The sequence below is a fragment of the Lolium perenne genome, chromosome 5, assembly GCF_019359855.2.
Source record: "Lolium perenne isolate Kyuss_39 chromosome 5, Kyuss_2.0, whole genome shotgun sequence".
NCBI classification, from domain to species: domain Eukaryota; kingdom Viridiplantae; phylum Streptophyta; class Magnoliopsida; order Poales; family Poaceae; genus Lolium; species Lolium perenne.
In genome coordinates this window covers 24,229,548-24,242,073 of record NC_067248.2, presented here as the reverse complement: position 1 = coordinate 24,242,073, position 12,526 = coordinate 24,229,548, and the positions used below count along the sequence as shown (strand labels likewise).

General features: G+C 52.4%; 2 protein-coding genes across 3 annotated transcripts; one reads left to right on the top strand and one right to left on the bottom strand.

Moving 5' to 3' along the window:
• Positions 1–4,026: 4,026 nt before the first annotated feature.
• On the top strand, positions 4,027–10,754 carry LOC139831429 (uncharacterized). Its single transcript, XM_071820704.1, has 4 exons — positions 4,027–4,172; positions 5,853–7,815; positions 10,182–10,400; positions 10,746–10,754. The coding sequence occupies exons 1-4, from the start codon at positions 4,027–4,029 to the stop codon at positions 10,752–10,754; spliced, it is 2,337 nt and encodes a 778-aa protein (XP_071676805.1).
• Positions 10,755–10,845: 91 nt separating this feature from the next.
• LOC127304523 (methylcrotonoyl-CoA carboxylase subunit alpha, mitochondrial-like) lies at positions 10,846–12,247 on the bottom strand. Of its 2 annotated transcripts, none has more exons than XM_051335177.2 (6): positions 12,198–12,247; positions 11,971–12,118; positions 11,610–11,747; positions 11,423–11,518; positions 11,279–11,338; positions 10,846–10,965 (listed from the first exon to the last, which is right to left on the bottom strand). In XM_051335177.2, the coding sequence occupies exons 1-6, from the start codon at positions 12,209–12,211 to the stop codon at positions 10,939–10,941; spliced, it is 483 nt and encodes a 160-aa protein (XP_051191137.1). In that variant the 5' UTR covers positions 12,212–12,247; the 3' UTR covers positions 10,846–10,938. The 2 variants fall into 2 exon arrangements, with proteins under 2 accessions (XP_051191137.1, XP_051191136.1); XM_051335176.2 differs by having other exon boundaries at positions 10,846–10,932.
• Positions 12,248–12,526: the final 279 nt, after the last annotated feature.

The window sequence follows — 12,526 nt, the reverse complement described above, 5'->3', positions numbered from 1 at the left end:
CGGTAACCTCTCCTTTTCCACACCCGCTTCCACTTCTTCTCGCATCATCGTTGGCAACGGTCATGCTCTTCCCATTACTCACACTGGTTCTGTCTCTTTTCCTTCCACCTCCACTCCCCTCTCTCTCCATAATGTTCTCGTTTCTCCTGACTTGATCAAAAACCTTGTTTCTGTTAAATCTTTCTGTCGTGATAACCCTGTGACTGTGGAATTTGACGCTTTTGGTTTCTCTGTCAAGGATGGTCGTACCCGGATGCTCCTCCACCGATGTGACAGCCCCGGCGATCTCTACCCCGTTGGCGCGGCCTCCACCACCACCGGCCGCCCACTCGCCCTCTCCGCCGGTGTCGACCTTTGGCACGCCCGTCTTGGCCATCCTAGCTCCGCCACTCTGCGTCAAATAATGCAAGGCTTCTCCTTTACTTGTAATAAAACGGATGCCCACTCTTGTGAAGCATGTCGTCTAGGCAAACATGTTCGCCTTCCGTTTAGTTCGTCCTCCACAGTCGCGTCTTTTCCCTTTCAACTCATTCATAGTGATGTATGGACCTCGCCGGTTCCGAGTAACTCTGGTTATAATTATTATCTTGTGATTCTTGATGATTACTCGCATTTTGTATGGACTTTTCCACTTCGCCGTAAGTCAGATGTTGCCACCACCCTCACCGCCTTCTTCGCGTTCGTCTCCACTCAGTTTGGTCGCCCCATTCACGCTTTACAGACCGACAACGGCAAGGAGTTCGACAACATCACCATTCGCTCACTTCTCGCCACCCACGGCACCATCTTCCGCCTCACGTGTCCATACACTTCTTCACAGAATGGCCGTGCCGAACGGATGCTTCGTACCCTCAACGACTGCGTCCGCACCCTTCTGTTCCATGCCTCCATGCCCCCGCGATTCTGGCCGGATGCCCTTGCCACGGCGACTCTCCTCGTCAACATCCGCCCGTGTCGTGTGCGTTGGTCCTACACGCCGCATCATCTCCTTTACGGTGTGCCGCCCACCTATGATGACCTCCGCATCTTCGGCTGCCGGTGTTTTCCTAACACTGCTGCCACCGCCGCGCATAAGCTTGCGCCGCGCTCCCTCCCTTGTGTGTTTCTCGGCTACCCCGCCAACACCAAGGGCTACCGCTGTTACGACCCGGTCTCCCATCGTGTCTTCACTTCCCGGCACGTGTACTTTGACGAGTTGGTTTTTCCGTTTCAGCAGGGACTCATGGCGACACCTCCGACGACGACCCCGGCGCCCGCTGGCCCTCCTGCGGCCGCGCGCCGACGACCGACCGCGGTGGCCCCCGGTGCCGGCCCCGCCTGGTCCCTCGGCGTCCCCGGCGCCGCTGGCCCTCCTGCGGCCGCGCGCCGACGCCTCGACCGCGTGGCCCCCCCGGCGCCGGCCCCGCCTGGTCCCTCGGCGCCCGCGGCGCCCCGTCGCTGCGTCGCCCGCGGCGCCATCGCCCGCGTCGCCGCGGCGCCATCGCCCGCGTCGCCACCGGCGCCTCGCCGCGGCGTCCCCGTCGCCCGCACCTGCGACGTCCGAGACGTCCCCGGTGCCCCCGTCGCCCGCGTCGCCCGAGGCGCCAGCGCCCTCACCCGCGGCGTCCCCTTCGCTCGCACTCGCGACGCCCGAGGCGTCCCCGTGCCCCCGTCGCCCGAGGCGCCATCGCCCGCGGCGGCCGCCTCTTCGTCGTGCGCCCTCGCCACCCGTCGCTGCGGTTCCTGAGCCCATGCTCACCCGCGCCCGCGCAGGCATACGGCGGCCGTCTACACGCTACCCCGCCGACCAGTATGTCTTCTGGGCCAGCGGCAACAGCATATTGCCGCACGACGGCGGCGTCCCCTCCACCAGCCGACCCGGCCAAGCGCCCGGTCAGACCGGACCGTCGACCGGCCAGTCCGGTCACCAGGCCGGCCAGACCGGCTCTGCCACCGGCTCGGCGACCGCCCCTTCGCCGGTGCCCACCTCGGCTCGCGCTGCCTTGCGCGACCCGCATTGGCGTGCCGCCATGCAGGAGGAGTACGACGCGCTTCAGCGCAATAGGACCTGGGAGCTCGTTCCCCGGCCCCCTCGCGCCAATGTCATCTCCGGCAAATGGGTCTTCAAGCACAAGCTCGGCTCCGACGGTACTCTCGAGCGCTACAAGGCGCGCTGGGTGGTGCGCGGTTTTCGGCAGCGCGCTGGCGTCGACTTCACGGATACGTTTGCCCCGGTTGTCAAACCGGGCACGATCCGCACAGTGCTGCACCTCGCCGCGTCTCGTGCGTGGCCCGTGCATCAGATGGACGTCTCCAACGCCTTCCTTCATGGCCATCTGCAGGAACAGGTGTACTGTCAGCAACCCATCGGCTTCGTCGACACCGAGCGCCCCGATGACGTGTGCTTGCTCTCTCGGTCCCTGTATGGACTGAAGCAGGCGCCCCGCGCCTGGTACCAGCGCATCGCCGGCTTCCTGCATCAGCTGGGCTTCCGCTCCACGCGCTCCGATGCGTCCCTGTTTGTCTACCGGACCGGCAACGACATGGCATACCTGCTGCTGTACGTCGACGACATTATCCTGACGGCCTCCACCGCTGGTCTTCTTCGACAGCTCACCGACCGCCTTCGCGCTGAGTTCGCGTTGAAGGATCTTGGCCCGCTTCACTACTTCCTCGGCATCGAGGTTGTCCGACGTGCGGACGGGTTCTTCCTCCATCAGCGGAAGTATGCCCACGAGCTTCTCGAGCGTGCTGGGATGCTTAACTGCAACCCTGCGCCTACTCCTGTCGACACGAAGGCCAAGCTTTCCGCCAGTGATGGGTCGCCGGCGTCCGACGCGCCGCTCTATCGCTCCATCGTCGGTGCTCTTCAGTACTTGACACTGACGCGACCGGAGCTCCAGTACGCTGTGCAGCAGGTGTGCTTGCATATGCATGCTCCTCGGGATGCTCATTGGGCTGCGGTGAAGCGGATTCTCCGCTACGTCTGCGGTACCATGGGCTACGGCTTGACGTTGCATGCTTCGCCCTCGACGTCGACTGACCTTGTCGCCTACTCTGACGCAGACTGGGCGGGTTGCCCGGATACGCGCCGCTCCACCAGCGGCTACTGTGTCTATCTCGGCTCGTCGCTTGTCTCTTGGTCCTCCAAGAGGCAGCCCACCGTGTCCCGCTCCAGTGCTGAGGCCGAGTACCGCGCCGTGGCTAACGCTGTGGCTGAGTGCACATGGCTCCGTCAGCTTCTGTCCGAGCTATCTTGTCCTGTTGACAAGGCTACGGTGGTTTTCTGCGACAACGTGTCGGCTGTCTACCTCTCCGCCAACCCCGTTCATCATCGGCGCACCAAGCACATCGAGTTGGACATCCACTTTGTTCGTGAGCAAGTTGTCCTCGGTCGCGTTCGAGTTCTTCACGTACCGACGTCTCAGCAATTTGCCGATATCATGACGAAGGGATTGCCATCCACGACTTTTCCTGAGTTTCGCTCCAGTCTGTGTGTCGGTGCCGACCCTTCGACTGCGGGGGGGTGTTGAGTAACATATTGTATAGACATAGGTCCCCGTGTTTTCTCAGGGTTGTACCTGTAATTGTACATGTGTCCGCCTATATATATATGAGCAGCCGGCCCTATTGGTGCTGTGCAATCTCCAATAACCTATTCTACAGGGACGTGCACCTTCCTGGCGCCGGCGGGCGGCTCAGCTACCGCCGGGTTCCTGTCCTGCCGATGCCTCATCGCCGAGCTGGAGAGGAGCGCCGAGATCCTGCGCAGGCGGGCTTACCTACCGCCGGGCCTCCACGACGATCCAACCTTCGCCATTAGCTCAAATCAGTGGCACACCTAGCGCCGTACCGAGACTTCCCATTCGCGCACCTGCCGCTGCATCGTCGTCGAACACGGCACCCACCCGCGCCTCCACAGGACAACGAGGAGGAGGAGGATGACGACGACAGCGACGACGCATACGTGCTGACCACCAGAACGAGGAGGCGAAGGACAACAACGACAACTTCATCACATGCGTCTTCCACGACTGGCAAGCGGCCATGGTGGAGGGCCAGATGTTCGACTTCCAACCGACCATGACTGATGAGGAGATCGAGAGGCTCGGCGTCCTCGTCTCGCAGGTGGACCGACTAGTGCAGCCGCTGCTGCCACGGTATGCCACCGACATCGTGCCGCCGCTGCCACGGTATGCCACCGACATCGTGTCACCTGGCCTCACGGAGGAACATGCCCTACAATAGGTGTTGCAGAACTCGGCTCCGCACCCGTCGCCGCCTCCACCTCCATCGTTCAACCCATGGGGTCTTCCACCTCCACCACCGGCGACACCAGCGTACGCTCCGCCATTTGCCAAATGGCCATGACATGTTACGGATTTCGTCGTGCTCGACAAAGACGAGGAGGAGTAGGTTAGGGCTTTTATTATATTTTATATTTAGTATTTTCTTGTTATCACTATGTAAATTATGTTTAAACAATGCGAACCCCAAAAAAATTCGACGTGCATTGGGGCAGGCCCCTACGCAAACTGACACGCGGTTAGTATCGACCATTTCGACCGGCGAAAATGGATGCGCACAGACAATTTAGACATCCATTTTGCATTATCCCGTTGGAGATGCCCTCAGTCAGCCAAAGATGTGCAAGCAATCTGCCATTACGTTGGATTTTTTCACATGAATTTACTAGTACTGTTTTCACTAGGCTGCAACTGAATTATTAAGCATACTTGCTTTGAAAATTCGAGCAAATTTCATGTAATTTTTTTAAAATTGACCAAGTTCTTGGTCGATATTTTGGCACTCTATTTCTACTTTCTCTATTCCCGTTGGCGATATATATTTTTCTCTATATAAAATGTAATTAGATTCAAATTCTCTAGCACATGCATGGATTGTTTGTAAAGGAATAAAATAAAGAAGATATCATAAGCTTCCCTAAAAAGAAAATATATTATAAGAAATGCTAAGCAAAGGAAAGTTTTTTTTTATTAATGTGCGCCTACCAAATTAGCTCTTGGGTGGGAAAATACTACTCTTAGAAACGAGTAGTATTGAGTAAACTGGACCATCGGATCTACTGATTGAACGGCTAATATTTTCTAGTCCCTACCGTAAAAAACCTCTCTCACAAACTAGCATCAGTCGAGGTACGTTTGCGATTTTCCCCAAGTGTCAGCTGACCATTCCCGTGGCCGCCAGCATGACCCTGGTATCCATCACAGTCCCATCCGCCAGACCGTTCTCTACCTGCAACAGTACTCCCCTGTCACCATCACGTCCGCGGCCGGTGCGCCACCACGTCCCCGCCCATCCGTGTTGGCGGCCGTCCAGCCTCCCATTCCACGGCCTTGACCTTGTGCCTTGTTCTGAGCAAATGGCTCATCCTTTGCATTCAGCTGAGACCTATTCCAAGGCGTATCAGCAAGCATCCATTTGCTAAAGCCTAGTGTGTATGGTAGGTTCTCACCCGAGCCACACTCCTCCATTGTGTGGCCAAGGAATCCACACACGGCACAGAAGCGAGGAATCTTCTCAAACTTGACGCGGTGGTTGCCCCTCCGGTTGGATAGACACAAACCTAGTCAGCTCCTTCCTCACGTCTAAGACCCTAAATACAAATATCTTTTAAGACATGTCAACGGAATGGTTTGGACAAGTCCAGCAAGACGATAAACAACTAGTAGTAAGATGCAAATCATACACGGACACACGTCTGTCCAAAGTCCAAAGTCCAAACTCATTAGGGATGGAACAACACCGTAGCGGGCGCTAATCATATCTATAGATAAGACTCACCCGGCGAGCTTGTGATGAACTCGCTTTGTGCGCGATTGCATCTGACTGAGCAACCGTGTGTATATTAGAGCCACATCGATGGGTCTTTCAAGTGCTATGCACTGGTGGGAGGAGTGGCAGCTGCGTATCCTTGTTCTGGGCAGTCTGTTCTTCCAGTTCATCCTCCACTTTTCTGTCACCATGCGCAGAATCGTGCCCAGGTTGAGAGTGCTCGTGTGGGTCGCATATATAGGCGGCGACAGTTTGGCGATCTACGCCCTCGCCACACTTTTCAGTCGCCAGAAGCAGCGGAGTGGGGATGCGGGGACCAGCGCCCTAGAGGTCGTTTGGGCGCCTGTCCTCCTCATCCACCTTGGGGGACCGTATGGGATATCCGCCTACAGCCTCGAAGACAACGAGCTATGGCTGCGACATGTCATGACCTCAATGACTCAGATCACGGTCGCCTTGTACGTCTTCTGCAAGTGGTGGTCCGGCCAGGAGAAGCTGCTGCAGACGGCGATCTTGCTCTTTGTTGTTGGCATCATCAAATTCCTGGAGAAGCCATGGGCTCTCAGAAGAGCTAGCTATAACAGCATTCAGGCCTCCAGTTCTTTGTCCCCTCGAAGAAAGATCTCTTTCACGGGAGTTGCTGACATCATTGCTACATTTGTGAGGTGCTGTATTTCAGATCCTTTTTACCTTGTGGTAGCATTTGAGAGGGGGGATCAATGGTGGGAGTTACAAGAAAGTGAATCACTTCAAAAGTATGTCGAAGAAGCAAGCAATTGTGTGCTAACCACGGAGGTAGATCATGAAGAAGGAACACAAGTTACTCCAGACCCTTCCGATTTGTACGGCCACACTGATTATTTCGCCGACGTGATTTCTCCATACTCTGTTCGGCTTAGCGAACTACAACGTTTTATGAAGCTTGGCAGCCTGGGAAGATACATTAAAGTGAAGATGTACCTCGAACTAAGATTTTCATACATGTACACCAAAATGGGAACGGCGTTCAGTCCTCTTGGTCAGTTCTTTCATTATTATATGCTTCCCTCGTTGGCCATAGCTTCGGTGGTGCTCTTTGCCAAGAGCCACAAGGATGGCTATAGTGTGAACGACATCAGGGTGACATACATTTTGCTCTATTGCACTGCTGCGCAGGAGTTATATATATGGGGAACCTATTTCCAGGGCAACTTGTTTCCAACCTTGTTTCAAACATGCCAAAAGTGCCTTCCATCGTATATTGGCAGATGTCTGTTGGTCAACCCGAGCATACTTCCTCAGTACAGCCTGTTGTCCTACTGTGCCCGCAAGAGGAAACCCACCATTATGATGAAGCTTGCTACCTTCGGCTTTCTAAGGGAGCTCATTAACAAAAATTGGTATATTGGGCAGGTGAAGTCAGCCAACGATATTACGTGTCTAGTTAATCGACATGTGGAAGTTGGGTGGAAGGAGTACATACGCCACAACACTGCAAGATACAAGAGGTACAACAATCTCAGGGGGCAATTGACCTTAAGGAGACACCATCAGTTGGAGAGGATAGGATGGAGTTTGGACATGCCATTCGACCAGAGCGTCCTTCTCTGGCATGTTGCAACGGACCTCTGCCTTCACCACCTCATCGCATCCCCACAAGAAGTAGTTACACGACGGATTGGGTGGAGTAGGGACATATCTAATTACATGATATACCTACTTTTCATTCGCCCTGAGATGCTAATGCCGGGGACCAGACCAGGTCTCTTCCACATCGCCAGTGACAGTATTCAGTTATTCTTGAAGGATGGCAAGGCATCGCTAGATAAAGGAGGGGATCTTGTGCATGACTTTATTTGCACTATGGAAAAACCCAAACCTGAAGATAGACTGATTCTTCTTATATGCAACCTTACCGAGGCACTGATGGAGGTACAAGAGAATGCTAGGTGGAACCTGATCCTAGAAGTGTGGTTGGAGATGCTATGCTATTCTGCCAACAGATGCAGGGGCTACCTGCACGCTAAGAGCCTCGGCCAAGGTGGAGAGTACCTCTCTACTGTCTGGCTCATCTGGTCGTTCATGGGAATGCAAACCTGGGCTGAGAGACATCATAATTTGGAACAACTTGATGAAGGAGAAGAGGAAGGAGGAGGAGGAGGAGGAGGAGGAGGAGAGGGGGCAGGGGATAGAGGAAGGGGTGAAGAAGAATGTTTAGGCGCATCAACTTCCCGGTCACAAGGTGGAGCTGACCAATTCACGGAAATTACCATAGACTAAGAGCTGGTGCTTGTGGAATTTATTTATTTCTGTGGAAAGTTTAATACCGACGATGTGTTTTGTTAGCTGCTAGCCTGCTTGTATAATGTGCTGTCTACGTGTTTCTTTTCTAATTTTTCTTAGAGTGTTTATTTCTTTTTAGTGTGCTAAAAAATACTGGAATAAATTTCATTTACATATATATTCACATCGGTAATCCTACACCTACGGGAGAATTCTTACGTACTTTTGCTTACGGGCTGACGTGTTGGCATGGTGGGTGGTTCACGATCCTACAAACAAGGGATGGGAAAAATCTGAACCAATTCTGCGCCTCCACCTCATCCCGTAAATGTGTTCCCATAAATGTTTCCCGTAAGTGTAGCATTACTCTATTCACATTGTATATAGTCCTATAGTCACCATAAATGTATGGCTAAGTTTACTATCATTGGGCAGGAAATCTATGGTACTATTTTTGGATGAATCATCATATATGTTAGTACACTATAATAAATCACTCCATAAAATTAGATTTATACCTCTAGCAAGCCATCAACTTTTATGTGGTGTTGGATTAGTATGTGAGGTTAACACTGTTCGAAATATAAGCAACTTTCAGCATGATTCAACTAAGACAAAAAAAAAATAGATAAAACATGACTAGACATAGAAGAGCCAAGGAAATCATGGAATCTAATAAGTACTATACTAAAGCTTAACAACAATGTTTTTTCACAGAATTTTGAGGCATGCTGGGAATTAACGTGGGGATGACACGTCTGCACTTTTGATCTTTAGATTCCTGCTGGATTTTTTGTGTGTGCACTTTGGGTGCTCTCTTGGAATTTTCAGAGAGTGCTTCGGGTCAATGTGGTGCCTCTTCGTGTCAGTTTAATCTTTTCCTCTATGTGTGTAGCAGCTTAGAGCATCTCCAGTCGCGTCCCCCAAACCGTCCCCCAAAGGGATTTGGGGCGCGCCGGACAGAAAAAGCGTTCCAGCCGCGTCCCCCAAAGCCCTTTTTTGTCCGGCGCGCCCCCATTCGGTGTCCGGCGCCCCGAGCCCGTCCCCGTCCCACAGGGGACGCACCGGGGACGCCGGACACAACGAAAAGCGAGGCGGGGAGTGGCGGGGCCGACTCGTCAGCGGCACAGGGAAAATTCGTCTCACACTCCCGCCAAATCCCGCCGCTCCCGCCAAATCGCGCCTATATCGCCGCGCACAGGCCTCCCAAAACATATCCCGCCGCCGATTCATTTCTCCTATCCCGCCGATTTCTTTCTCCCTCCCGCCGTCCACCCGCCGCCGCTACCCTCTCCCCATTCCATGGCGCCGCCGACAGCTCCCAAAAAGATGGCGAAGAAAGCGGCCAAGAAGCCGCCGGGCAATGCGACGATAGGGGCGAAAGCGCCGTTCGCGAAGCCGCGGAAGGCGCCGGCTGCGAAGAAGAAGCCTGAAGGAATGACGCAGCGGCATCGGCATCGGCGGCAGCGGCAGCGAAGAAGAAGATGCAGCGGCATCGGCATCGGCAGCGAAGAAGAAGAGGCAGCGGCATCGGCATCGGCGGCAGCGGCAGCGCAGGAAGAGCAGGCTGACGCGTCTTCTACTGCTACACCTGCGTCGGCCTCCGCGTCGGCGACGGAGCAGACGCACCATGCACAGGAACAGGCAGATCGCGACGAGGTCGTCGTGCTCGACGGGCCTGCGTCGACTCAGGACACGACGCCGTCGACCAACCCCTTCCCCTTCTTCTAATTTGCATGCACCACCGGTCTGTAATATGATCGCGCGCCCAGTACTTTGATCGATCGCCGCTACTCTGATCGCGACGAATCGGCGGGAACGATCTCTTTTGAATGCATCTATTTGAATTTCTGATTGGGGGCGGCGTTTGGGGGACGCGGCTGGGGAGCGACGTCCCCCAAACGCGGCACGAACAAAACACGTCCCCCAAACGCTCGATCCGGCGCGGTTTGGGGGACGGTTTGGGGGACGCGACTGGAGATGCTCTTAGGGGTCTGGGACGCTGTATTCGCAAGGTCAAGGCATGGTCATGTTGCCGATCGGGGATCCTTTGGCAGTAGAAAGGTTACAGAAAATATGGGTTCGTCTGATTGGGCTTCCACCTACTCTTCGTGTGAGTTTAATCTTTCCCTCTATGTGTGTAGCAGCTTAGGGGTCTGGGATGCTGTATTCGCAAGGTCAAGGCAGTGGTCATGTTGCCGATCGGGTATCCTTTGGCAGTAGAAAGGTTACAGGAAATATGGGTTCGTCTGATTGGGCTTCCACCTGCTCTTCGTCATGCAGATCGGCTACTCATATGTACCAGGGAGATTGGGCGGCCGGTGGGGGTGGACACTAGCTCGCTCGCCCACCCTTACGGGAAGGTGCGCATGTCGTTTGGCTTGCGTGTCCCGGTGCAGCTCTTGGACTTTGTGGCGATTTTCGTGAACATGCAAGGTTTTAGGATCGAAATTGAGAGAGATAATGATGCTGCTGGGAGCCCACCTAGTGAGGCACCGCCGAACCAAGGTAGTCAGAATCCCGATCCTACTACCGGAATCTTACGATTTGACGATCTTACATCACCGTATCGATCCAAATCCCACTATGAATCCTAATCAGGTAGAATCCATGTTGAGTCCCGATCCAAATCATAGAATCCTTTACAATAATATAGAATCTCGATCCTTTTTATGGATTTTCGATTCTACTAACTCTTTATTTTTCAGTTCCGCTAAGCCTACATGGATACTACTTAAACATCACAAGCCTTTTTTATTTGCTTACTCGGTACCCTTTATTTATCTACCAAACCTCAAATGATCTATCGCAGTCGAGTATTCATCTCCATGAAATAGAATTCTCCTGAAAGAGTATCCACAATAAACTCCACTGTTCCAGCACTGTAGTAACCAACTGCCTTCAACACAAAGAATCCAATAAGTGACCCTGTGTATAAAATATACAGATTAAACAGAATAACTACAGCAGAACATAGGGTGGAGGGTTAGTTAGCTTGCAATTGTTACATTGGGTACTGTTCAATAAATAGTGAATGAACCCAAGTTTCTAAACAGGCAAATAGTAAGTCGGAATTTTGAAATTCGCTCAAGGTATGGAATAATTTGCTTGCATACTTCCCTGTACTGCTGGTTGTAGGGAACAAACAAATAACTCAGACAGTGCAATGAAATGAAAACATAAGAGCATCGAATCTATATCTTAAATCGCAGCATGTGTGTAGAAGTATCAACTATGTCACCTTCGCAGCAGACACTGCAGCTTTACCAATATGAGCCCGAAACTCTGTTGTCACATTTGGCTGCAGCGAATAAATAAATGGAAAATGTAAAATGTTATTTTGTTCAAAAAAAATCCAGGGCATTGACAGGTAATAAAGCATTACAGCTGGTGCTTCCTCGATAATCTTCTGATGCCTTCTTTGTAGACTACAGTCTCTCTCGTAAAGGTGTATAGCATTTCCATGTTTGTCACCAAATACCTTCACGTATTGAAATAGCGCCACATTAAACAATAGAGGACCTAGGCGGATTGAGAGAAGAACTGTGGAAGGACTGAAATCAGAATGTTACCTGGACTTCTATATGTCTGGGTTGAGTAATATACTTATCGATCAACAGCGTGTCTATACCAAATGATGCCGCCGCTTCACGTTGAGCACTCAGTACAGAATCCACAAAGTCATCAGGCCCTTGAACGATTCTCATCCCCTTGAATACAAAGATGACAGATCAATAGAAGAGCATAGAGAACATAAGACTTGATTTAGATGAGAAAAATGTGCTCTTAAATTTGATGGTGCAACTCACAGACAAGAGAGCCTACAACTGCATATACAAAAATGTGTTCTATATGGATTAGCCTCAACTTCTTCTCTTCGTAATACTGGAAACTGAAATAAACATTGTACTATGCAAAGCATTCCCAACATACCTTGCCCCCTCCACCATGGGTTGGCTTTATCAAAACTGGATATCCAATCTTATCAGCCTCAAGTTTTAACAACTCAATATCTTGGTCGGCCCCATGGTAGCCTGGAACAAGCGGGACGCCGGCAGCACCCATGATCCTCTTTGATGCACTATTTTTTACAGAATGTTTTCAGAACACATTGTCCCATATGGAGAAAAAAAGAGAAGCAATGTGACAAGAATATTTACCTCTTATCACCCATATCTCGGATTGCAGATGGTGGAGGCCCAATGAACGTAAGCCCAGAGCTGCGCGAAATCAGCGCTTTCCGAAAGAAAACCGTAGCCAGGGTGGATAGCCTACGAGAACAAACATGCAAGCATTTATCTGTCAGACTTTAGCGAAATTAATACCCCATCATGGCACACCTCCCCGGGTGCGCCTATTCAGCGCTTTAAGCGGGAGCGATATCATCAGCTCCGCTCGAACAAACGGCCAGTGGGCCAGGCCCATTTAGTCTGTCTTTATTTCCTTTTTCCTCTACATGACAACCCAGTGTGACTTATCTACTTTGGTT